The 27,937-nt window shown below is 50.6% G+C and overlaps 1 protein-coding gene across 3 annotated transcripts in view; it reads left to right on the forward strand.

Annotated features, from left to right (window-relative positions):
- Positions 1-27,937, forward strand: part of c6h10orf67 (chromosome 6 C10orf67 homolog) — a 411,757-nt gene that overhangs the window by 350,544 nt on the left and 33,276 nt on the right. For all 3 annotated transcript variants that reach the window (XM_072508488.1, XM_072508486.1, XM_072508485.1), the window contains one exon: positions 247-334. In XM_072508488.1, coding sequence (XP_072364589.1) covers positions 247-334 — 88 coding nt within the window. The remainder of the gene's footprint in view (positions 1-246; positions 335-27,937) is intronic.

Genomic DNA, 27,937 nt, shown 5'->3' on the forward strand with positions numbered 1-27,937 from the left:
TGAACTCGCCAACATTGAGGGCATTTAAAAGTTTATTGGATAAACATATGGATGATAATGGCATAGTGTAGGTTAGATGGCTTTTGTTTCGGTGCAACATTGAGGGCTGAAGGGCCTGTACTGCGCTATATTGTTCTATGTTCTATGTTCTAATTCTTCAATGAATTATTGTCGCAGTGAATTATTAAATTGACTTTGCCCCCTTGCCACCTAATTTTGTTCTAAAACAAATCTGTAAACTTTCAGTTACCACGCAATAAAGGATGAGATGTATCTGAGATGTTCTTTACAACGGCAAGCACCAACCCACCACTGTCCTTTTACACATTACACTGTAAGTACCTATTAATGAAATCTGCAATTGTAGAAATATGCACCCATTAATTTCTGAAACTTTTTATAATGCCTGATCAAAGGTACAAAGTATTTCTGTTAACTAATAGATAATGGCAGGAAGAAGATTGAAAAGTAGTCATCAATGTTGAATTTGATAATAGTAATGTGTAATTGAACTATCATTACAACACCGAGTTGAAAGGCCAAAACAGTTGCTGCAGGACACCATGAAGATTGACAAAAATAAGATAGAAGATACTTGAGATTTTAAAAGTGAGGAGCTCCATAATCTTGGTGCCCTGAGAAACAATGGTTAAGAACAGGATAGAAAATAAGAACCTATGTCTTGGAGCCATCTGGGATGGCCACTTCCCGATTACAAAATGGACACTTTGCAGATATTGCAGGGAAAATGGACAGTACTGAGAAAACAAGCAGGTTCAGGGTTTGTCTGCATATTCGAGCCGCAGCTCCCAGACAAGACCAAAATTGCAAACCCATTAGCATACTAATGGCCCATCTCCGGGAACAAAAGAAGAACATTTAAGTAACCGATACTAAGGCAGACACCCCGGCACCAGAGGAGACCAGAACAAAGCAGGCCAACGGCCACCTAGGACACGCCCAGCCATCAGGGCAACCACCCCTTTATTGAATGAAATCGATAGGAACGATCGAGAAACGGCCCAATTAATTGGGGCCAAGTTCAAGGCCCGCCCAAAAGCGCGAGAAGCCCCTTTGGGTATAGGAAGGAACCCCCAAGAGAGAATCGTTCTCTTGGCTCCGGCTCTCACCGAGGAGAGACCTGCCCAACAGCTGCACCAGAACAAGTAAGTCCAAGGTCAACGCACGCTACCAGACAGACGACCTTAGCTGTTCCCTTCACCACTTCGACCCCAGCAGCCTCAGAACCGAATAACAGCCATTGTTCCTCTGACTGAGTGTGCGCCGTAGCTAAGTATAGGCTTTAGCAGTAGTGATAGTTTAGTCTGTATTATTTGTCCATGAGTATATTTAACTGTGTGTGTAAATAAATAAGCATTTGACTTTGAACTAACTAACTGGTGTATCGAGTCTTTGATCAGTATTCGGTTTGAACCTTGTGGCGGTATCGAAAGATACCTGGCGACTCTAGAGCGAAACATAATTAGAATTAAGGAAGGCGACCATATTGACCGCCATATTCAGAGCCAAATAAAGAGAATAAAAATAGCAACATTTACTGGCGACTCCGCCGGGACTCGACCTAGAAGTGGCCTAGTCACTCCGAGAGTACCCAAATTTGAATTTGTATCCAATTAGAAACAAAAAAAACACAAGTGTAAGAACAATACTGATCAAACTTCCGAGATTCTGAAGTGTGTTAATGTATGCGTACTAACAGAGATATAAGGTAAACCTGAGAGATTTTTTTGCGTAAAACTGTCGGGAGTTTTGTAGGCCGGAAAAAAGCGGAATCCATACGCATGTTTACATCACCACTTTATCACCCCCTGTTCCAAACTCAGTAGAGAACCCAGAGATAGAGAGAAAATGGCAATGAAGGCAATGGAATGCCTTATGAACCCCCAAGAATTCGATGTCGCAGTGACCAGTAGAGTAGGACAGTGTCCCTTATGGGAAGAAGAGATCAGAAAATATCTCAAAGAGAAAGGATGGCCCCCTTGGAATGAATTCTGCGCCAATGACGAAACAGGTCCCTGGAATATAGGACATACTTGCATACTTGGTGGGAGAACCTGTCAGTGATCCACAAGAAGAGCTTAGGGAAAGCTCGCAAGCCGATGGCAATCGTGTCCTGCTTGGCACAATTGTGAGGCACAGAGGAGGTCGTTAGGACGCTCCGTAGAGAGATTGAGGAGCGAGACAGAAATAGTGAGGGAGATTTGAGCGAGTTTGAGAGGAGGATAAGAATTTAAGAGAACAGTTAGCAGCGAGGGACAGAGAGGTGGATGGTGCCAAGTGAGGCACATCAGTCTTGTCTCGCCCATTTGAGTAGTTTTCAGACCCAGTACGATAAGGCCTAGCAGGACACGCAACGTGCGGTCTTGGTAAGACAAGAAACCGAGCAACAGGTAGAGAAATTGCAAAAACAGTGCAATGATTTAAAAGCAGCCCTACGAGTGCTCCACACTTCCACGACGGAACAAAGGCAGAGCTCCGTAGATCACGCAAAGTGCCGGAAGCAAATTGCAGAATTGCAATCTCTGCTTTCTGTCCAGAATGGGTTTCAAAGTACGTTTGGACCCCAGTTAGAGCAAGAAAACGGCCCCGATTGGCAGGAGTTAAATGAAACTGCCCACAGATACGTACATGGGACATGTACGCAAGAAAAACCACAGAAAAAAAAAGCACCCCAACCCCCGACTGAATAAACAGAACATACCCCCATGAACCCTGTAACCACACACCGCAGAGCCGCAGCAGAAGGAAACGCAGATTTCCTACATACAACCCCGTTAACCGTGACCCAATTACGGGACGTGTGTGGAAAAATTACACCATTCCTTCCCACATCAGACCCCCACCAGATTTTCGCTAGAGTTAAACAGCAGGCTACCATGTACAGCCTGGATGAAAAGGAGCAAGTGAAGCTCACAGTTTTAAGCCTCGACCCTTCAGTCGTGGCAGCCCTCCCCGACCCACAGAATGTAGGAGGAGGCACACTCCAAGAGATGCACACAGCGATCCTTTATGCGATTGGCTACAACAGAGGAGACCGCGTAGAAGGCCTAAACAAGTGTAGGCAAAAGAAAACAGAGCACCCAGCGTTTGCTGGACGCTTGTGGATACATTTCACAGCAGTTTTCGGAGAATTAGCCCATTTGTCCGCAGATAATATGGCCAAATGGACTCGAATCCTAGTCTCTCATGCGACAGAGGCAGGACAGAGAGCTTGTGCAAATTCCGACCCCTCAGACGAGGCCCACAACGAGAAATGGGTTTTGAAAAGATTGTCCCGCGCTTGGGAGCAATCAGTCCAAGGCTAAACTGCATTTGCAAAACCCGAGGAAGAACAGGCAGACATGAATCCAGTTAATGCGCACCAGAACCCCGCATGGGTAAATGAGGGCAGGAACAGCCCACCGCAACCAAAGTCCCAGGAATGTTACAACTGTGGACAATTAGGACACTTTGCATGAGAGTGCAACGCGCCCCAAAAACAGCAGAAAACCAAACAGACAGGCACCCTGAATAAGAATAGGCCAAAGCCAATCCATAGCGTTAGCGCCCGTTCAGAGAACGCAGACATGAACGGCACCGACTGACGGTGTTCGGGCTCCCCAACTTGGGTCTGCGACACCCTTTGGGACAAGTCCGGTAGAACGGTAGTAGCAGTCAAAGTCCGGGGACACCCGTAGAATTTCTTTGGGACACAGGAGGGTCCCACACCACTCTCAATTCCTCCACGAAGTTTCAGCCAGACACGTGGCCCACAGCAGACACCATCACACTCAGTGGCTTTACAGGCCATTTACAACAAGGACACATCACATCCCCTGTAGCGACACAAATAGGGAACATTACGACTAAACACCCCGTAGTTTTGGTCGATCTACCCCAGACAGCTGAACACATCCTAGTAATCGATTTTATGAGCTCCCACAACCTCGCTTTTGAACCAGTTAATAAATGTGTATGGAGAATGGCAAAGGCAGCACGAGCCCCCGCCACGCTCACAGTTGGAGAATATGAAAACAGAATTAGCTCAGTAGGAGACTTCTGGTTCGACCCTCGAGCCATTAGTCAAAATAAAGAAGTTAGGGAAGTCCTGCAGCAACACAAAGCAGCATTTTCACAGCACAAGCATGACTGTGACAAAATAGCTGGCTTGGTGAACATTACAGGTCCCAACCCCAGACCCCAAAAGCAGTGCGGTTTTCCCAAAGAAGCAGAGGGAGAAATCTCCAAAGTAATAGAGAGTTTGCTTGGTCAAGGCGTACTCCGATTAGTATCCTCCACAAATAACGCACCAATTTGGCCCGTCAGGAAACCCGATGGATCATGGCGACTGACCATAGATTACCGGGAACTGAACAAAGTAACCCCAGTAGCAGCCCCCACCGTAGCCACGAGTCCCGAGACCATGCTCAAACAGGGACTCCAGTCAAAATGTTTTTCCGTTTTGGACATTAGCAACGGCTTTTGGTCCATTCCATTGGATAAAGCGTGCCAGTACAAATTCGCTTTTACATTCCAGGGACAACAATATACGTGGACCTGCCTTCCACAAGGCTTCCACAACTCCCCCTCCATTTTCCACTGACAGCTGGCAAATGGACTAGCAAACTTTTCCCGACCCAATTGTCTGGTCCAGTATGTAGATGACATGATACTACAGACAGACACAAAGGGAGAGCACATTTTGCTTCTCGCCGAACTCCTAGGACTCCTAAAACAGATTGGATATAAAGTCAACCCCAAGAAGGCCCAGATTTTGCAGGAAAAAGTGAGTTACTTGGGTACAATAATCACTCATGGTAAACGCGAGATCGAGCAAAAGAGACTTGACTCGATCGTCAAATTGCCCCTTACCCATAATGTCTCAGCCCTCCGGTCATTTCTAGGACTGGTTGGTTACTGCAGAAACCATATCGACGGTTTCGCCACAAAATGAATCCAGTTTCGCCTATCGACCTTCTCAAGAAGCAGGCACCTTGGCAATGGCTTCCACAGCACACAGATGCCGTGGATGCTTTAAAAAGAGTCCTCAGCACAGCCCCCGCATTACAGGACCCAGATCCATTTTCCCCGTATGCAATCAAAGTAGCAAGCACCGACCGAACCCTTTCAGCCGTGCTCCTCCAGGAACCCATGACCAATTACTCCCCGTACGCCTCACGCGTGTTAGATCCTGTCGAGCAAGGATTTTCTGCCTGCGAAAGGCACCTGCTCGCAGTTTTTTGGGCAGTACAGTATTTCGCCTACATTACAGGACTCAACCCCATCACCATTCTCACTGAACACACCCCAACACAGCTATTATTAGACGGTCGACTTAAAGATGGCACAGTCAGGCAAATCCGAGCAGCCCGTTGGACCCTTCTTTTACAGGGACAGGACATTACAGTTAAAAGAACCAAGACCCACACTTTCCTAGCCGACAATGTGCAATATGCAGGTACCCCACATGAGTGTGAGATCATCACCACAAAACACAACACAGGCCCATTTATACCCCCAGGAAAGCAGGTAATACACCCCAGAGACCCCAGCCCACAGACACGTGCGCACACCTGAAAATTTATGTGGATGGCTCCTCCAGTTTTGAATGGAAAGAGAATCACCGGTTGCGGCATTTATGTAGAGGACGCGCCCTAGATGAGATTTCATTAAAGTTGCCAGGACATTAGGCTCGCAGGCAGCAGAACTGGCAGCCATAGTGTACATTGTAGACCACCCTAACTCGTTTCCGACCCCAGCAGACATATATTCGGACAGCTTGTATGTCTGCAATGGCTTAAAGGAATTCCTGCCCCTGTGGGAAACTAGAGGATTCATTTCCGTAGACGGAAAGCCCCTACCCTCAGCCCCATTACTCCGGCATATCGTGGAGACAGCTAAAGATAAGAAATACGGTATAATTAAGGTTTGCAGTCATCACCGTTCTTCCCTGCGCCCCCCCCCCCCCCCCCCCCCCCGGTAACGTTAAAGCAGACGCCCTAGCGAAGGCAGGTTCCCGACATGGTTACTTTTGGAACCCCCCCCGAGAGCACCCCAGCACACGTGGTTCAGGTCTCACAGACCAACATTCAGGATCCAGCAAAGGCCCAGAAGGAAGATGAAAAACTCAGGGAAGTTTTAAAAGAAACCTTCCCAGCCCCGTACGACAAGTTTAAGAACACAATCACCACACATGACGGTGTGATTTTGAAAGAAGGCATTTATGTAGTTCCCAGCCAGGACAGGAACCAGATTATTTGTCAGTTCCATGACAATCATGGACACCAAGGCATTGAACCCACCCTAGCCCACTCAGACCTCTCTGCTGGTGGCCTGATTTAAAAGCCGATGTTACTCACTACATTGAAAATTGCTTGATCTGTGCCCAGAACAATCTGGACAGATATGCAAGAAAGGCTCAGCTTAGTCACACCCGCCCCGTTAATGGCCCCTGGACGAATTTGCAGATAGACTTCATAGGACCCCTATCCCCCTGCAGAAATAGTTATAAGTATGTGTTGGTGGTCATCGACACCTTCACAAAATGGGTGGAAGCTTTTCCATCAAGAACGAATACAGCCAAAACAACAGCTAAAATACTACCACAGCACAACCACTTTACAAGATGGGGCCTCCCACACAGTATAGAGTCCGATCAAGGCTCCCATTTTACAGGATGAGTAATGAAAAACATCCTCGCAATTTTCGAAATTAGGCAGAAGTTTCACATTGCATACCACCCCCGTCAAGCGGCATCGCAGAGAGGATGAACAGAACTCTAAAAGCCACTCTCAGGAAAATGGTACAACAGAACAACAGCACCTGGGATTCAGTTCTCCCATTTGCTTTAATGTTCCTAAGAAACACAGTATCCATGTCAACAGGATACACCCCCCACACCCTCATGGCCGGACGCCCCATGAAAGGGACAGAGTATTTATCAGGACTGGATTTGGCCAGTCCCGCAGTCACCGCCCTCACGCATGAAAATGCTGTACAGCAGTTAATTGAATATATAAAGGCAGCCCAGCTCGCTGTGAGACTTGGGACCAGGAGGAAACAAAGCAAGGCTTGTTTTGATAAAAAGATACACGCCACCGAGTTTGTAGTAGGGCAGTAAGTGATTCTTTCCCTACACAACCCCAGTTCATTCCTTTCCCCCAAATTTTCTGGACCGTACTCCATTTCGGACAAAGTAAGCCCCTCGGTGTACAAGATCACATATCCCAGTGGCAAGTCTGCGTGGTTTCACATAAACCAGCTTAAGGCTTATGGCTCGCAGAACAACCATGCACACCACGTCTTGCTTGCAGCAGCAGACGAGCACGCCCCGCCCACAGATGACGCATTCCTACCCTCCCCTAGCCAGTCCAGCCCGTCCTCAGACACATCTTCAACTCCACCCCCAGAGGCACGACTCCGCCTCTCCCTTCAACCAGCAGCGACAGCGACAGTGATAGCGATAGCAATGATGACAGCCACAGCACACCACATTATGATTATACCCCTGCACCAGGCCCCACTCCCAGCGAATCCAAGCATGATTCCAGCGAGCCCTTCAAAATCACGTACATCAAAGCCCCTGACCCAGACCCACCGCCCGACGATTACGGATTAAAACCTAGTAGCTCCAGCCTCGACACACGATTCTGGCACCGAGACAATTCGTTCAGGCTCATCCAGAATGATGAGCTGGACCCCAATTCGCCCCAAGCAGCTTCAGCCAAACTACTCCAGACAAGAGTATGGCAGCCGGGAGAAGATGATGACATAGAGTATGACTCCCACCAAACGAATCCCTTTGCGACCCTGTTCGCTACTGAGCAATGAGGTGTCCACATGATGGAAAAAAGGAACCGATGGAGAGATACGGTGTCCTTTTTGATGGAACCTGCACCATGTTTGTTGTATGTTTGTTCGTTTAATGTACATGTTAAATGTTGTTTGTGAATTTGAACGTTTTTATGGCCACACGCCACCACCCTTTTGACGCCCAATGGCTGTTAATGGAACAAGTTTGTCCACAGACAACCGTTCAGAGGAACTAGTTTGTCGACAGACACCACTAATAGCTACTCTCCTGATTCGATCACGAGAGGCAGCCCCCCACGACGACCACATTCTTACCCGTTCTTGCCGGTTGTTCAGGCAGTGGAGAAACGGCATTGGTCCCCGCCCTGCCTGAGGACCCCTCTCTGGTCAGCTACGCTCAGGTAGAGCACAAACGGCACTGATCACCGTCCTACCCGGGGATTCCACCCATTTCTTACCCGCCGCGGCCCATACGCACCCCATTTTGACTTGTTAAATTCTAAATTCTTTTGTTTGTTTCTGGCGACCCTTAGGTTGCTCTCTTATGCTATTTACATCCTCAAACACTAGGATGGTAGATCGCACAGGCTGCGAGACAGCTCGCACTGTGTCAGTATTTTTCTCGGATGTCTTGTCCAAAGATTCGGTTTAAAAGAAAATGAGTGAGTCACAGATGGTGACCAATTATAATGGGTAATTGGCAACAAAGGACAGACAGACATATGAGATGTTAAGCAAGATTAAAACAGATATTATTCTTGTGTCCATCGAACTCCGGAACCTCAGGAACCCCAGAGGAAGAAAAAGAAGACAGAAAAAAGGAAAGCTGAAGACGACCTTCATGCTTTTCACCTGGATCTTAGCGGGATCCCTTCAGTTGCGCGCAGACGCTACCCTCCTGACCCCTACCACACAGGCCGTGAATGATTCCCACCTCTGCCATACACTGAACCCCGAGATAGTTAACCCCGAGATAGTTAACCCCGAGACAGTTACCGACACTCCGACCTGGCGTGAAAAGTTTATAACCTGGTATTCACTATCTTACATAGTAGAATCACTCTTAGTACTGGCCATACTCTGCAGTGTCGTGTAGACACTTAGACTCAGAAAATGGCGAAGGAGAGCCTCCCGCTCTCGCACCCCGGTATACACGTTTAGGTCCCCTATTTTCGGACTTCACCAAACCTCCCCAACCCCTCGCGTGAATTAAAGTGCATCCGTTTTTCTTTATGTGTGTTTTGTTCAATAAAGAAATGTAAACCTCTGTGCTTGACTGCCAAGCCAGAGAAACCTGTGTTGCTGCTTTTTGTACAGTTTAAAGTGTTGTAGATTATTTTTGATTGTTTGAGTGAGGATAGTTTATTGAGGATAGTTAGAGGTTCCAGTTTTTTTTATTTTGTAATGCATGCCTGAATGTCATAGCGCCCCGTAGAGTTTTATAATGATGTATGTATGTAAAATGATTTTAGGTAAAAATTGCGATTCATAGGATAGGGCAGTGTAGAGCCCGTGAAGTGCTTATGGGTGCCCCGCTTGGTCAGAGAATGAAGACGAAGCGGTAATGTGAACCTTCACGCTTCGCGTTGAGGATCACAAGGAGAGAGTGTAGCCATCTGGAATGGCCACTTCCCGATTACAAAATTGACACTTTGCAAAGATTGCAGGGAAAATGGACAATACTGAGAAAACAAGCAGGTTCAGGGTTTGTCTGCATATTCGAGCCGCAGCTCCCAGACAAGACCAAAACTGCAAATCCATTCGCATACTAATGGCCCATCTCCGGGAACAAAAGAGTAACATTTAAGTAACCGATACTAAGGCAAACACCCCGGCACCAGAGGAGACCAGAACAAAGCAGGCCAACAGCCACCTAGGACACGCCCAGCCATCAGGGCACCCATCCCTTTATTGGATGAAATCGATAGGAACGATCGAGAAACAGCCCAATTAATTGGGGCCAAGTTCAAGGCCCGCCCAAAAGCCTGTGAAGCCCCTTTGGGTATAAGAAGGAATCCCCAAGAGAGAATCGTTCTCTTGGCTCCGGCTCTCACCGAGGAGAGACCTGCCCAACAGCTGCACCAGAACAAGTCCAAGGTCAACGTACGCTACCAGACAGACGACCTTAGCTGTTCCCCTTCACCACTTCGACCCCAGCAGTCTCTGAACCGAACAACGGCCATTGGTCCTCTGACTGAGTGGGTGCCCGAAGCTAAGTATAGGCTTTAGCAGTAGAGATAGTTTAGTCTGTAGAGTTTGTGCTTGAGTATATTTAACTCTGTGTGTCAATAAATAAGCATTTGACTTTGAACTAACTAACTGGTGTATTGAGTCTTTGATCAGTATTCGGTATGAACCTTGTGGCGGTATCAAAAGATACCTGGCGACTCTAGAGCGAAACGTAATTAGAATTAAGGAAGGCAACCATATTGACCGCCAAATTCAGAGCCAAATAAAGAGAATAAAAATAGCAACATTCTTGACTTCAATAGTGGTGATGCAGGAAGGAGCTAATGGACGTATGATATTGTATTTTGAACTCGGATCGAACATGGGTAAACTTGGAGGGGCAATCTTCTTACAGGTATTGATAAAATAAAACTAGAAACATTATGATGGGAAGATTGATGGCTAAAGGTGAAAGAATGATCACCTAACAGGCGATCTTTTCCTTTTGTGCTGCCCACTGATGTTGGAGATAATTGTAATACGGAAGAAATCCATTGATCCATAATGTCTGGTTCTTTGCTGAAACAATGCAAACCCAATCTCATTCCTCTGCTCCCTCCCCATCCTTAGCCTTGCCCAAATAATGAAATTATTTTCCTTTTAAAATTGCATTCTGGCAGCTCGGTGGTGCAGTGGTTAGCATTGCTGCCTCACGGCGTCGAGGTCCCAGGTTCAATCCTGGCTCTGAGCCACTGTCCATGTGGAGTTTGCACACTCTCCCTGTGTTTGCATGGGTTTCGCCCCCACAACCCAAAGATGTACAGGCAAGGTGGATTGACCACGCTAGATTGCCTCTTAATTGGAAAAACTGAATTGGGTACTGTAAATTTATTTATTTTTTAAATTGCATTCGCCTTGTGATAAGTTATTCAATGCTCAAAAACTTCTCAAGTGTATATATTAAATGCACAGTGAGATGTGGAACATCAAATAAATAATTGCCTGAAAGTGCAAATATAAAGAAGTAAAACCATTAATTTAAAACAATAGAATTGGGGCGTTATTAATAGGAACAAAACGTTGAAGAGTGACAAAATGTTTTTTTCAAAACATTGGTTAGGACATAGAAGTACTATGTGCAGCTTTGGGCATCCCAATGGAACTCCTTGGGTGGGATTCTCCATCCTGCCGCACCCGTTTTCTGGTGCAGTGCGACCTCACCGGCAGCGGGGTCCTCTGTCCTGGCAGCTGGCCAATGGAGTTTCCCACTGTTGGCACCCCTGCGCTGTTGGGAAATCCGCAGGCATGAGTGCACCGCTGGTGAAGTGGAGGATGCCGCCGACTGAGAATCCAGCACTTACCTTTTTTCAGGTTTTTTTTGCACTCACCCTGGCACCCAGGCATCTTGGCACTGTCAGCTTGACACCCGGACAGGGCCACCCAGCACCCTGGCAGTGCCAGCCTGGCAGTGCAAGGGTATCTGAGTGGCATTGCCAGGGTATCAAACTAGCAGTGCCCAGATGCCAGATTGGCACTGCCAGGAATCAGCCCCAGGGGCCTTGCCCATTAGAGGGCGGGTGAGGGGGCATTAAAGGGACCTCAAGAAAGTTGCAGGGCGTGAAGAGGGGGTTCATAAAGTTGGGGAGGCCTGAAGGGGGTATGCAGAGATAAGGGCTGCCATTCAAAATGTTGCCTTGATCTGCGAGGTGCCGTTCCTTCTAGCGAGCTGACTCCCCAGCAGGAAATCGAATAAAGTGTAGCCTCAGCGGGGAAATACTCCCAGAGGCCAAAAATAACCTGTAACGTACCAGTGCAGGACGAATCTTGGCACTGCAGCCGCCAAGAAACATCCTGCCAAGCACACCCAAAAGCGGACTTAGAATTATTGCTCCTGAATCATGCCCTGTAGCACTCTTTTCCCTGCACTGATGACAGAGTTGCTACTCTTATTTTCTCACATTCCACTCTGTGATAATCTCATAATTCTGTCATTGAGACTGGAAGAATTTCCAATTCAATATCAAATCCCCATTCAACTCCATAGGGACAGGTACTGCACTATTCAAAGCCATACTGATCCCCCCATCAGTTGATGTCCTCTTCAAAGTTGCTGACTGAAGTTTTAATTATTCTCTGCTGCTTTCTACAGCTGCTGGCTCTCTTCTAGCGATGAAAATCTACTCAATCTCAATTCCACTCTCCTAACACTATGTCACATTTATGTAAAAAGGCTTCTGCCCAAAATCTTTCTTTGCCGAAGCTGACATCAGAAGTCACGTGAACGTGGCAAACCACAGTCTAAAAAGGTATTTCTCTAAGCATTGTGCAGCCATCAGAATTCAGCTCAGTAATTGTCTTGAAATGTAATGCTTTCCATGTGTAATGCAACACGTGTGTAAAGACCTCCCAAGCTCAGTGACCTATCAGCCAAGCATTTCCAAATTGATGGTCCTGGCCAGTTGCACTCTTCTTGCAGGTTGGTGGAAAGTTGAAAGTCTCAGAATTTCAAACAAGTGGCATCATCCCATTCTAATTCTGTCATTTGCATGGGGGTGCTAATGGAAGGTCCATCCTGACACAAATATAGTTCATGTTGCACAGCCTGTTTTGCAGGATCCATCCCATTAAATATTATTAAATCTGCAAAGAAAAACATAAATGACACAAAAGTGAATTCTGGAAATCTGAAACAAAAACAGAAAATGCTGGCAATACTCATCAGATCAGAAAGTTCTGATGAAAGGTCAATGACTGAAATATTAACTCTTCCTTTTCTTCCTGCAGAAAAAAATAATTACACCTGTCAAAGGTTTAAAATGAGCCACTTTTAATCGCTAAACAAAAAATAGACATGCTATCTGGTGACTTCCACAATTTCTTAGACTATCATAACTAGAAAAGCAAACACAATGCCAGATGAAAGTTCATAAAATATCGGAGCAGAATTAGGCCATTCAGCCCATCGGGTCTGCTCCACCATTCTATCATGGCTAATATGTTCCTCATCTGCTACCTACAATGTTACAGGCCAAGAGCTGGTTTGCAAAATGAGCCAGAGCATCTCCTCCCTAGAACAAATGACGTAGGAGCGGGAGTAGACAATTTAGCCTCCCGAGCCCAACACCCTCAATGTGATTATGGCTGATTCCATCCTGGCCTCAACTCACCGTCCTGCCCGTTCTCCATAACCCTTCAAACTGTTGCTAACTTTTGGTTGGCTCTTAATTTGGCTCTATTTAATCACGTTTGCTCAAGAGTCGCCAGGTATCTTTCGACACCGCCACAAGGTTCAGAACCGAATACTGATCAGTGACTCAATACACCAGTTAGTAAGTTCAAAAGCAATGCTCATTTATTTACACACAGTCAAATCTACTCATGCATAAACTCTACAAAACTAAACTACCACTATTACTAAAGCCTATACTTAGCTGCGGGCGCCCACTCAGTCAGAGGAACAATGGCCGTTGCTCGGTTCTGAGGCTGCTGGGTTGAGCTGTTTACAGGGTAGCAACTAGGAGCGTCTATCTCGTAGCGTGCGTTGACTTGGAACTTACTTGGTCTGCTGCAGCTGCTAGGCAGGTCTCTCTCTTCACTGAGAGCCAAAGCCAAAGGAGAGCGTTTTCCCTTGGGGGATACCTTTTATACTCAAAAGGGCTTTGCGCTCTTTTGGGCGGGCCTTGAACTTGGCCTCAACTAATTGGGTCTTTCCCAATCATCGGTATCGATTTTCCTTCAATAGAGGGGTGGTTCCCTGATCGCTGGGTTCTTGACTGTCAGTCAGCTTTGTCTTAGCTTCTTCTGGCGCCGGGGAGTCTGTCCTAACATTGTGTATCTAAATGTTTCCCTTTTGTCCCCGGAGATGGTTCATTAGTATGTACATCATTTGGTAGTTTCTGTCCTGTCTGAGCGTTTAAGGTTCTAATCAACAGACAGAGCTTGCACCTGCTTGTTTCCTAGCATTGTCCAATTTTCCCTGCAGTCTTTGCAAGTGTCCATTTTGTAATCGGGACGTGACCATCCCAGATGGCTACACACCCTCCTTGTGAGCCTCAACGCGAAGCGTGAAGGATCACATTACCATGGCGTCTTCATCCTCTGATCCCCGGGGCACCCATGCTTAGGTCTACACTGTCTTATCCTATGCAACACCATCTTACCTAAACCATTTTAAATACATTCATTATCAAAAAATTCTACGGGAGCTATGACATTAATACATGCATTACAGAAAAATTTTTAAAAACTGGAACCTCTAACTATTCTCAATAAACTATCATCATTTAAACAATCCAAAAATACAAACAATCCAAAAATAATCTATACATCTTAAACTGTACAAAATAGCAGCACACAAATTTCTCTGGCCTGGCAGTCAGACACAGAGATTTCCATCTCTTTATTCCATAAAATACATTAAACAAAATGGGTGCTCTTTAATCCGTCCCAATGGGTTTGGGGGTCTGGTGAAATCCGAAAATGGGGGACCTAAATCTGTATACCGGGGTGCGAGAGCGATATGCTCTGTTTCGCCATTTCCTGACTCTAAACGTTTGCACGACACTGCAAAGTATCGCCAGCACTAAAAGTGCTTTGACTATATATGAGAGTGAGTACCAGGTGATAAACTTATCACACCAGGTCGGGGTATTGCTAGCTGTCACTGGGCTAGTTATCTCGGGGTTCCGTGTATTACAGGGGTGAGAGTCAATAACGGTTTGTGTGGTAGGGGTCACGGGGGTAGCATCCACGCGCAACTGAAGGGATCCCGCTAAGATCCATGTGAACACGAAGGTTGTCTTCATCTTTGTCGGACTTCTTTGTCTTCCTCTGTGGTTCCTGGGTTTTTGGAGTTCTGTGAACACGAGCATAATTTCTGTTATTATCTTGCTTAAGATCTCGTATGTCTGTCTGTCTGTCCTTTACTGCCAATTTCCCTTTATAATTGGTCACCATCTGTGACTCCCTCATTTTTTTAAAAACTGAATATTTGGAAAAGACATCTAAGAAAAATACTGCCGTACTGCAAGCCGTCTCGCAGCCTGTGTGATTTACCATCCCAGTGTTTGAGGATGTAAATAGCATAGGGAAGCAACCTAAGGGTTGCCAAAACCAAACAAAAGAATTTTGAACGTCACAAGCCAAAATGGGGTGCGTATGGGCCGCGGCAGGTAAGAAATGGGTGGAATCCCCGGGTAGGACGGTGTTCAATGCCGTATGTGCTCTACCCGAGCGTAGCTGACCAGAGGGGGGTTCCTCAGGCAGGGCGGGGACCAATGCCGTTTCTCTACTGCCTGAGCAACTGGCAAGAACGGGTAAGAATGTGGTCGTCATGGGGGGGGGGGGCTGCCTCTCGAATTAGGAGATCAACTATGAGTCAGATTCTGTCGACAGACAAGGTCCTCTGAACGATTGTCTGGGACAAACTTGTACCTTTAACAAGGTTCTGTTAACAAACTAGTTCCTCTGAACTATTGTCTGGGACAAACTTGTTCCATTAACAAGTTTCTGGGGACAAACTAGTTCCTCTAACAGCCATTGGCCGTCCAAGGGGGTGGTGACGTGGGGCCGTGAAAAAACTTTCCGAGTTTACACACAACACTTAACGATAACACTAACGAACATTCAACAAACATGGTGCAGTTACCATCAGAAAGGACACCGTATCTCTCCAGCGGTTCCTTTTTCTGCATCACCTGGACACCTCACTGCTCAATAGCGAACAGGGTCGCAAAGGGATTCGTTTGGTGGGAGTCAGACTCTAAGTCATCATCTTCTCCCGGCTGCCAAACTCTTGTCTGCAGTAACCGTGCTAAAGCTGCTTGGGGCGAATTGGGGTCCATCTCATCATTCAGGATGAGCCTGAACGAATTGTCTCGTTGCCAGAATCGTGTGTCGAGGTTGGAGTTACTATGCATCAATCCGTAATCGTCGGGTGGTGGGTCTGGGTCAGAGGCTTTGAGATAAGTGATTTTGAATGTGTCAGTAGAATCATGCTCAGATTCACTGGGAGTGGGGCCTGGTGCAGGGGTCTAGTCGTATCGTGGTGTGCTGTGGCTGTCGTCATTGTGATCGCTATTACTGTCGCTGTCGCTGCTGGTTGAGGGAAGGGAGAGGCGGAGTCGTGTCTCTGGGGGCGGAGTTGAAGTTGTGTCTGAGGACGGGCTGGAGTGGTTGGGGGAGGGTAGGGATACGTCATCTGTGGGCGGGGCGTGATCGTCTGCTGCTGCGAGCAGGATGTGGTGTGTGTGGTTATTCTGTGAGCCGTAAGCCTTGAGCTGGTTTATATGAAACCACGCAGACTTACCATTGGGATAGGTTATTTGGTATACTGAGGGGCTGACTTTGTCCGAAATGGAGTACGGTCCGGAAGGTTTTGGGGAGAGGAATGAACTGGGGTTGTAAAGGGAAAGCATAACTTGTTGCCCTACTGTAAAGTCAGTGGCATGTACTGTTTTGTCGAAACAGGCCTTGCTCTATTTCTTCCTGGTTCCAAGTCTCACTGCTGCGGCGGGTTGGGCTGCCTTTATGTTCTGTACTAGTTGTGTGACCACGTTTTCATTTGTGAGGGCTGTAACTGCGGGGCTGGCCAAATCCAGTCCTAGTAAATACTCAGTGCTTTTCATGGGGCGTCCGGTCATGAGGGTGTGGGGGGTGGGGGGTTTACCATCCGCGGAAACAAATCCTCTTGTTTTCTGTAGATGTAGATACTGTGTTTCTTAAAAACATCAACGCAAATGGGAGTACTGAATCCCAGGTACTATTATTTTGCTGAACCATTTTCCTGAGGGTGGCTTTCAATGTCCTATTCATTCGTTCTACAATACCACTTGACTTGGGGTGGTATGCAATATGGAACTTTTGTGCAATTCCGAAAATCGTGAGGACGTTTTTCATTACCCGTCCGGTGAAATGGGAGCCTTGGTCGGACTGTGTGGGAGGCCCATCTTGTAAAGATGTGGTGTGTTAATATTTTAGCCGTCGTCTTGGCCGTATTAGTTCTTGACGGAAATGCTTCCACCCATTTTGTGAAGGTATCTATGATCACCAACACATACTTGTAACCATTTCTGCACGGGGGTAGGGGTCCTATATAATCTATCAGGAGATTTGTCCAGGGTCCATTAACGGGGCGGGTATGGCTAAGTTGAGCCTTTTTAACATATCTGTCCGGATTGTTCTGGGCACAGAATAAACAATTCTCTACGTAGTGTGTGACATCGGTTTTTAAATCAGGCCACCAGCAAAGCGGTCTGCGGTGGGCTAGGGTGGGTTCAATTCCTTGGTGTCCATGATTGTCATGGGACTGACAAATGATCTGGTTCCTGTCCTGGCTGGGAACTATATAAATGCCATCCTTTAAAATCACACCGTCGTGTGTGGTGATTGTGTTTTTAAACTTGTCGTACGGGGCTGGGAAGGTTCCCTTTAAAACTTCCCTGAGTTTCTCGTCCTCTTTCTGGGACTTTGCTAAATCCTGAATATTGGTCTGTGAGACCTGAACTGCATGTACTGGGGTGCTTTCGGGGAGGTTCCAAAAATAACCATGCCTGGAACCTGCCTTCGCTAGGACGTCTGCTTTAACGTTTCATGGGGGTGGGGAAGAACGGTGATGACTGCGAACCTTAATTATGGCGTATTTCCTATCCTTCGCTGTCTCTAAGATATGGCGGAGTAATGGGGCTGAGGGTAGGGGTTTACCATCCGCAAAAACAAATCCTCTTGTTTCCCAGAGTGGTAGGAACTCTGTCAAACTATTGCAGACATACAAGCTGTCTGAGTAGATGTCTGCTGGAGTCAGGATCGAATCTGGGTGGTCTACATTATACGCAATTGCTGCCACCTCTGCTGCCTGCGAGCCTAAGTGTCCTGGCAACTTCAAGGAAATTTCATCTCGGGCAGGTCCCTGCGCGTCCTCTACATATATACCGCAACCGGTAATTCTCTTTCCGTTTAACACTGTGGATGAGCCATCCACATAAATCCTTAGGGGTGCGCACGTGTCTGTGGGCTGGGGTCTCTGGGGTGTACTACCTGTTTTCCTGGGGGGTGTTTTGGGAATAAATGGGCCTGTGTTGTGTTTAGTGGTGATGATCTCACATTCGTGAGGGGTGCCTGCATACTGCAGATTATCGGCAAGAAATGTGTGGGTTTTGGTTCTCTTTACCGTGATGTCCCGTCCCTGCAAAAGAAGGGTCCAACGGGCTGCGCGAATTTGGCTGACTGTGCCATCTTTAAGTCGGCTGTCTAACAATAGCTGTGTCGGTGTGTGTTCTGTGAGGATGGTCCTGTAATGTATGCAAAGTATTGTACTGCCCAAAAAACTGTGAGCAGGTGCTTTTCACAGGCAGAAAATCCTTGTTCTACGGGGTCTAACATGCGTGAGGCGTATGCTATGGGGCGTAACTGGTCGTGGCGTTCCTGGAGGAGCACGGCCGAAAGGGTTCGGTCGGTGCTTGCTACCTCGCTAGCGTACGGGGAATGTAGATCTGGGACCTGTAGTGCGGGGGCTGTGCTGAGTGCTCTTTTTAAAGCGTCCATGGCATCTGTATGCTGTGGAAGCCATTCCCAAGGTGCCTGCCTCTTGAGAAGTTTGGAAAGGGGTGCTGCTTTAGTGGCGAAACCATCAATATGGGAAATCCCTACTGCTTCTGGGGTTTAGGGTCAGGTCCTGTAATGTTCACAAAGTCAGCCAAACTGCCACAATCGTGCTTGTGCTGTGCAAATGCTGCTTTATGTTCCTGCAGGACTGCCCTAACCTGTTTGTCTGCACTAATGGCTCGAGGGTCGAACCAGAAGTCTCCTACTGAGCTAATCCCAATTACGTATTATCCGACTGTGAGCATGGCGGGGTTCGTGCTGCCTTTGCCATTTTCCATACACACTTGTTCACTGGATCGAAAGAAAGATTATGGGAGCTCATGAAATCGATCCCAAGGATATGTTCTGCTGTCTGGGGCAGATCAACTAAAACTACGGGGTGCTTGGTTGCGATGTTCCCTATCTGTATTGCTATAGGGGCTGTGATGTGTCCCTGTTATAAATGACCTGTAAAACCGCTGAGTGTAATGGTGTCTGTTGTGGGCCACATGTCTCGCTGGAACATCGTGGAGGAATTGAGTGTGGTGCGGGACCCTCCTGTGTCCCAAAGAAATTTCACGTGTTGTCCCCGAACTTTGCCTGCTACTACCGGTCTTGTCCCAAAGGGTGTCGCAGACCCAAGTTGGGGAGCCCGAACACCGTCAGTCAGTGCCGTTCATGTCTGTACTCTCTGAAAGGGCGCTAGCGCTATGGATCGGCTTTGCCCTATTCTTGTTTAGGGTGCCTGTCTGTTGGTTTCTCTGCTGCTTCTGGGGCGCGTTGCACTCTTGTGCAAAGTGTCCTAGCTGTCCACAATTATAACATTCCTGAGGTTTTGGCTGGGGTTGGCTGTTCCTGCCCTCATTTACCCATGCTGGGTTCTGGTGTGCCTTAACTGGGTTCATTTCTACCTGCTCTTAATCAAATGTTATAAATACGGTTTTGCCAGCAATTGATTGCTCCCAAGCACAGGACAATCTCTTCAAAATCCATTTTTCATTGTGGGCCTCACCTGAGGGGTCATAATTTGCGCAAGCTTTTCATCCGGCTTCTGTGGCGTAGGAGACTAGAATTCGGGTCCATTTGGCAATATTATCTGGGGACAAATGGGCACAGGCTAACTCTCCAACAAACTGCGGTAAAGTGAATCCACAAACGTCCAGAAAACGCTGTGGGGTGCTCTGACTTCTTTTTCCCACACTTATCTAGGCCTTCTACGGGGTCTCCTCTGTTAAAGCCGATCGCATCAAGGATCGCTGTGTGCATCTCTTGGAGTGTGCCTCCTCCTACATTCTGTGGGTCGGGATGGGCTGCTACGACTGAAGGGCCGAGGCTTAAAACTGTGAGCTTCACTTGCTCCTTTTCGTCCAGGCCATACATGGTTGCCTGTTTGACTTTTGCGAAAAATTGGTGGGGGTCTGAAGTGGGAAGGAACAGTGTAATTTTTCCACACGCGACCCGTAATTGGGTCACGGTTAACGGAGTTGTGTAAAGGAAGTCTGCTTCTCCTTCTCCAGCGGCCCTGCGGTGTGTGGTCACAGGATTCATGGGGGGGTGTTCTGCCTGTTCGGTTGGGGGTTGGGGCGCTTTCCTTTTCTGGGGTTTTTCCTGCATACATGTCCCATGTACGTATCTATGGTCAGTCTCGTTCAATTCCTGCCAATCGGGGCCGTTTTCTTGATCTGATTGGGATCCGAATGTACTCTGAAAGCCATTTTGCACGGACAGCAGAGATTGCAATTCTGCAATTTGCTTCCGGCACTTTGCGTGGTCTACGGAGCTCTGCCTTTGTTCCGTTGTGGAAGTATGGAGTGCTCGTAGGGCTGCTTTTAAATCATTGCACTGTTTCTGCAATTTCTCAACTTGCTGTTCTGTTTCTTGTCTCACCAAGACCGCCTATTTCGTGTCCTGGTAGGCCTTATCGTATTGTGTCTGAAAACTGTTCAAATGCGCGAGACAAGACTGATGTGCCCTCTTGGCATCATCCTCCTCTCTGTCTCTTGCTGTTAGCTGCTTTTTCAGATCTCGATTCTCTTTCTCTACCTCACTCACGTCTACCTCACTAGTTCTGTCTCTCTCCTCTATCTCTCTACGGAGTGTCCTAACGACCTCCTCTGTGCCTCGCAATTGTGCCAAACAGGACATGATTGCCATCGGCTTGCAAGCTTTTCCCAAGCTCTTCTTGTGGATCTCTGACAGGTTCTCCCACCAAGTATGTCCTATACTCCCGGGTCCTGTTTCCTCATTATCACAGAATTCACTCCAAAGGGGCCATCCTTTCCCTTTGAGATATTTCCTGATCTCTTCTTCCCAAACGGGACACTGTCCTACTCTACTGGTGGTCGCTGCGACCTCAAATTCCTGGGGGTTCATAAGGCGTTCCATTGCCTTCATTGCCATTTTCTCTACTAGGATCTCTTCTGAATTTGGAACAGGGGTGATAAAGCGGTGATGTACACATGGGTACGGCTTACGCTAATTTCCGGCCTACAAAACTCCCGACAGTTTTATGCAACAAAATCTCTCAGGTTTACCCTGTATCCCTGTTAGTACGCATGCATTCACACACTTCCGAATCTCAGAGGCTTGATCAGTACTGTTTTGGCGCTTGTGGTTTTTCTTTCTGTTCCCAATTGGACTCTCAATTCAAATTTTGGGTTCTCTCGGAGTGGTTAGGCTACTTCTAAATCGAGTCCCGGCGGAGTCGCCAGTAAATGTTGCTAACTTTTGGTTGGTTCATAATTTGACTCCATTTAATCATGTTTGCTCAAGAGTCGCCAGGTATCTTTCGACACCGCCACAAGGTTCAGAACCGAATACTGATCAGTGACTCGATACACCAGTTAGTAAGTTCAAAAGCAATGCTTATTTATTTACACACAGTCAAATCTACTCATGCATAAACTCTACAAAACTAAACTACCACTATTACTAAGGCCTATACTTAGCTTCGGGCGCCCACTCACTCAGAGGAACAATGGCCGTTGCTCGGTTCTGAGGCTGCTGGGTTGAGCTGTTTACAGGGTAGCAACTAGGAGTGTCTGTCTCATAGCGTGCGTTGACTTGGAACTTACTTGGTCTGGTGTAGCTGCTAGCCTGGTCTCTCTCTTCGCTGAGAGCCAAAGCCAAAGGAGAGCGTTTTCCCGTGGGGGATACCTTTTATACTCAAAAGGGCTTCGCTCTCTTTTGGGTGGGCCTTGAACTTGGCCTCAACTAATTGGGTCTTTCCCAATCATCGGTATCGATTTTCCTCCAATAGAGGGGTGGTTCCCTGATCGCTGGGCGTGTCCTGGTGACTGTCAGTCAGCTTTGTCTTAGCTTCTTCTGGCGCCGGGGAGTCTGTCCTAACATTGTGTAGCTAAATGTTTCCCTTTTGTCCCCGGAGATGGCTCATTAGTATGTAAATCGTTTGGTAGTTTCTGTCCTGTCTGAGCGTTTAAGGTTCTAATCAACAGACAGACCTTGCACCTGCTTGTTTCTCAGCATTGTCCAATTTTCCCTGCAGTCTTTGCAAGTGTCCATTTTGTAATAGGGACGTGGCCATCCCAGATGGCTACAAAACCATTACCAATTAAAAATCTAGCTAACTCCTCCTTAAATTTACTCATTGTCCATGCATCCACCACACTCTGGGGTAGCGAATTCCACAGTTCACAACTCTTTGGGAGAAATAGTGGGCGCAGTTCTCCCATCGGGAGTCTAAGTGTCGACGGCGGAGTGAAAACCGGAGTGTTTCACTCCGACGTCAGTGCCCGCTCCCAGCCCCCTATTCTCCCGCCCCCGGGGGGCTAGGAGCGGCGTCGCATCATTTACGCGTGCCGGGTATTGGCGCCACGTAAAAGCGGCACCACGTAAATGACGCGGCCGGCGCCGCGTGACTGGCATCACCCGCGCATGCGCGGTTGCTGTCCTCCCCGAGGCCGCCCCGCAAGAAGATGTCAGATGGATCTTGCAGGGCGGCGGAACAAAGGAGGTCCTCCTTCAGAGAGGCCGGCCCGCCGATCGGTGGGCATCGATCGCGGGTCAGACCCCATTTGAGGCCACCCCCGGTGCAGGAACCCCCCTCCCCCCCCCCCACAGGCCGCCCCCCAAGCGTTCCCACGCTGTTCCCGCCGGCAGCGACCAGGTGTGGATGGCGCCGGTGGGAACCTGTCGTACTGGGGAGGCCGCTCAGCCCACCCGGGCCGGAGAATCGCCGCTTGCCCGTTACAAACGGTGAACGTCAATTCTCCCAGCGGCCAGCTGTGATTCTCACCGCGCCGGTTTGTGGGGGGTGGGAGAATCGCATGCGGGCGTCGGGGCGGCGTGGCGGGACACGCGCGGCGCACTGGCGATTCTCCCATCCGGCGGGGGGGGGGGGGGAGGAGAATTCACCCAGTATTTCCCCAAATCTGTTTTAAATTTGCTACCTCTTTTTCTAAGATTATGACCTCTCTTTTTAGAATGCCCCAGAAGAGGAAGTATCAACTCCATTTCTACTTTATCCATACCATTTAGCATCTTGTATACCTCAATTAGTTCTCCCCTCATTCTTCTAAACTCTAGAGAGTATAGACTTTAACTGTTCAATCTCTTTTCATATGACAAACCCGTCATCTCTGGAATCAATCTAGTGAGCCTCCTCTGAACTGCCTCCAATGCAACTACATCTTTCCTCAAATAAGGGAACCAAAACTGTGCACAATACTCCAGGGGCAAAATTCTCCGTTATCGGCGGAAAGTCCGCCGATCGGCGCAAAAAACGGCGCAAATCCGACTTGCGTCACGTCGGAAAAATGGGTCGATAGTCTCCAGCCCGAAATGGGCTAGCAGCGACGTAACGGGATCCGCGCTTGCGCAGTGGTTCACGCCGTGCAGCGTCATACGCGCTGCACGGCGTGACGGCTCATAAGGCCGCGCTGCTCCCCCCCACCCGACCGGAACAGCCGACCGCAACACCCGACTGGATGGCTGGCCATCGCTCAGCCCCGAGGTTCGAGTCACGCGATGTGGAGGCGCTCCTGGACACGGTGGAGCAGAGGAGGGACGCCCTGTATCCCGGGCACGGCCGCAGAGTTGCCCCATGCCACAGCCGGCGTCTGTGGAGGGAAGTGGCAGAGGCCGTCACCACTGTGGCCCTGACACCACGGACAGGCACCCAGTGCCACAAGAAGGTGAACGACCTCGTCAGAGCAGGCAGGGTGAGCCTCCCCATATCCCCCATATCCCCCCTCCCACATATCCCCCATATCCCCCCTCCCCCATATCCCCCCTCCCCCATATCCCCCCTCCCCCTTATCCCCCATATCCCCCCTCCCCCATATCCCCCATATCCCCCTCCCCCATATCCCCATATCCCCCCTCCCCCATATCCCCCCATCCCCCATATCCCCCATAGCCCCCCTCCCCATATGCCCCCTCCCCCATATCCCCCCTCCCCCATATCCCCCTCCCCCATATCCCCCCATCCCCATATCCCCCCTCCCCCATATCCCCCTTCCCCCATATCCCCCCTCCCCATATCCCCCCTCCCCATATCCCCCTCCCCCATATCCCCCCTCCCCCATATCCCCCCTCCCCCATATCCCCCCTCCCCATATCCCCCCTCCCACATATCCCCCACATCCCCCCTCCCCCATATCCCCCCTCCCCATATCCCCCCTCCCCCATATCCCCCTCCCCCATATCCCCCATATCCCCCCTTCCCCCATATCCCCCCTCCCCCATATCCTCCCCATGTCCCCCATATCCCCACCTCCCCCATATCCCCCCTCCCCATATCCCCCCTCCCCCATATCCCCCCATATCCCCCCTCCCCATATCCCCCTCCCCCATATCCTCCCCTCCCCCATATCCCCCCATCCCCCATATCCCCCCTCCCCCATATCCCCCATATCCCCCCTCCCCATATCCCCCCTCCCCCATACCCCCCTCCACCATATCCCACCCTCCCCATATCCCCCCTCCCCCATATCCCCCCTCCCCCATATCCCCCCTCCCCATATCCCCCCTCCCACATATCCCCCACATCCCCCCTCCCCCATATCCCCCCTCCCCATATCCCCCCTCCCCCATATCCCCCCTCCCCCATATCCCCCATATCCCCCCTTCCCCCATATCCCCCCTCCCCCATATCCTCCCCATGTCCCCCATATCCCCACCTCCCCCATATCCCCCCTCCCCATATCCCCCCTCCCCCATATCCCCCCATATCCCCCCTCCCCATATCCCCCTCCCCCATATCCTCCCCTCCCCCATATCCCCCCATCCCCCATATCCCCCCTCCCCCATATCCCCACTCCCCATATCCCCCCTCCCCCATATCCCCCCTCCACCATATCCCACCCTCCCCATATCCCCCCTCCCCCATATCCCCCATATCCCCCATATCCCCCCTCCCCCATATCCCCCATATCACCCCCTCCCCCATATCCCCCCTCCCCCATATCCCCCCTCCCCATATCCCCCTCCCCCATATCCCCCCTCCCCCATATCCCCCCTCCCCCATATGCCCCCCTCCCCCTTATCCCCCCTCCCCCATATCCCCAAGTGAATCCAGCCCTAACCTTAACCTCTGCAATGCACGCGCAACCGATGGCGTTCATTCATATACCTGCCTAACACTGTTGCCTTTTACCCCTGCCCCCCCCCCCCCACAGGAGAAGCGCGCACACAACAATAGGGAGCATGTGAGGACTGGAGGAGGGCCCGCTGATGAGAGGCCACTAACCGTACACGAGGCAAGGGCCCTGGAACTGGCTGGCGGACCTGAGGACCGGGAGGTTGCTGATGCAGAGGTCGGGGGCGTACTAGCGAGTGAGCCACCGACAGCCCGTCCCCATATCCCCCCTCCCCTATATCCCCCTCCCCCGTATCACCTGATCACTGCCTGATGTCTAACCATGCATGCTTCATTGCGTATCGCAGGACCAAACGTCCAGGCACCCATCCCCGCAGATGCAGACCGCCCGCAGGATGCCCCTCGGAGACCACAGGAGACGGAGAGACCCGCACCCTCCAGCATGCGACGCCCGCAGGATGCCCCTCGGAGACCACGGGAGACGGAGAGACCCGCACCCTCCAGCATGCGACGCCCGCAGGATGCCCCTCGGAGACCACGGGAGATGGAGAGACCCGCACCCTCCAGCATGCGACGCCCGCAGGATGCCCTTCGGAGACCACGGGAGACAGAGAGACCCGGACCCTCCAGCATGCGACGCCCGCAGGATGCCCCTCGGAGACCACGGGAGACGGAGAGACCCGGACCCTCCAGCATGCGACGCCCGCAGGATGCCCCTCGCACACCACGGGAGACGGAGAGACCTGGAGCAACAGGGAGACGACACCCCCGTCACGTGCGGGAGCGACCACCCAGCGACGAGGGGGGCAGCCACAGGCCCCCGTCACATCCGAGCCAGGACACCACTACCCAGGACACCACTACCCAGGACACCCCTACCCGGGACAGCACTACCCAGGAAGACGAAATACCGGACAGTGACTCAGAGTGGATGGGTGGAGACGAACCCCCACCCCAAAGTGCCATGGACTCAGAGTGGGACGAAGAGCACGACACAACGCCACTGCTGTCACCAACACCCTCCACCATCGCAGAAACACTCACCACGGTTGGGCACTTTAGTGATGAGGCGTCTGGTACACTCACTGGTGCGCACAACACAGCCGTCCCGGTACAGCAGGTGGAGGTAGGAGCAGCAGAGGGACCGGGCGGTCGGAGGGCAGCCCAGCCCAAGCGAACATCTGCCGCCCAGATGGATCCCGTGTTCCTGCAGTTACCACACCCACACATAGATCCGATGCAATCACCGACCTGGAGACGAGCGAAGAGGGTGACGGGTGGCTTGCGGCGGCTGCGGTCGCAGGTGGAGGAGTCCACCCGCGTCCAGGAGCTGGGAGTGGTGCCGGTCATGCGTGCCACCCAGGCTGACACCGCACGGGTGGCGTCCGTGGTGGAGGCAATGGGTGCGACGGTGTCAGACATGGGGAACGGTTTGCGAGGCCTGGGGCCTTCCGTGCAGGCGGCGTCTGTGGCCCAGGACATGGCTGCCCTCTCACAGGAGGCCATGAGCCAGTGCCAGCGCCAGATGGCAGAGGCGCTCAACGCCATAACCCAGTCTCTGCAGGCCATGGCCCAGTCTCAGCAGGCCATGGCCCAGTCTCTGCAGGCCATCGCTGAGGGCATCGGCGCCAGTGGCCATGTGCGAGCCGGCGTCACACTGTCACAGACAGGGTTTGCCAACCCCCCGGGCTCCATGGCTGCAAACCTGCAGACCCCTGTCGATACCAGCACGGGCCTCCAGGACTGGCAGCGCCAGATGTCGGGGGGGCGTTGGATGGCCAGTCCGTTCACATCCCCCACCCATGTAGAGGCCTGGGGGCCATCGGGCACCCCGAGGGAGGAGGAGGTGGTGTGGTCCGTCCCGGCTCCCTCTGTAGGGGAGGTCCCGGGACACCGCGACACCTCGGACTCTCCCCCCTTCCGTCCCAGGTGCATCGGGTGGGCAACGGGCAGGACAGGCTGGCAGCTCGCCATCCCAGTCGCCCGGGCCGCAGCCTGGCCCATCTAGGCCAGGACGCCCCAGGAAACGGCCGCCAAAGGGATCCAGTGTCAGAGGGCAGGAATCACAGGAGTCCACCTCCAGTTCTGCGGAACCACGTAGACGTAGTCAAAGGGCCCGTAAGGCCAAACAATTAGACACTGAGTAAGTTGGCACGGGTGCAGGGCACAGATGAGTTTTAGGGGCTAGGGCACGTGCATGAACTCCTTTGGTTATTAAAGTCAATGTTACACCTACCGAAGCTGCCTTTGTGCTCTGTCCAAAGTGTGCGGGGGTGTCATGTACGTTGAGCGCAAGTGTGTGTGTGAGGGGTGGTCTTACCTCAGCCCCAGGTGAGTCTGCCCCCTTCCCCTTGGGCCGCCATCAACATCCCCCGGGCAGAGGACGGGACCGTGCGCTGCAGTGTCACAGCCGCATGCAGGGATGGTCCGGGTGGATGGTGGTACTGTGGCCATGGGTCATAGTCCAACGATGTAGAGCCAGGAGCTCATCGCAGGGCGGGTTGTCATCATCCTCCATGGCCTGCGATAGACACGCGTCCACCCGCAACTGTGTGAGCCCGGCCGTTGTGCCGCAGGTGGATCGGCAATGGGGGGGGGGGGGGGGTGTGCATGCGGGTGGGGTGGGTGGGGTTGGGGAGGGGGGTGAGGGTGCTGGGTGGGTGGATGGGTGGGGGGTGTGGGTGGTCGGCTGTTGCCATGGTGTGCGGTCTGTGGCCATACTACCCGATTCCCACGCCCATCTAGTCAGTGAAGCGGGCATCTATCAGTCTGTCCCGTGCCCGCTGGGCCAGCCGGTAATGGTGGACAGCCACCCGC

Source organism: Scyliorhinus torazame, chromosome 6 (assembly GCF_047496885.1).
Source record: "Scyliorhinus torazame isolate Kashiwa2021f chromosome 6, sScyTor2.1, whole genome shotgun sequence".
NCBI lineage: Eukaryota > Metazoa > Chordata > Chondrichthyes > Carcharhiniformes > Scyliorhinidae > Scyliorhinus > Scyliorhinus torazame.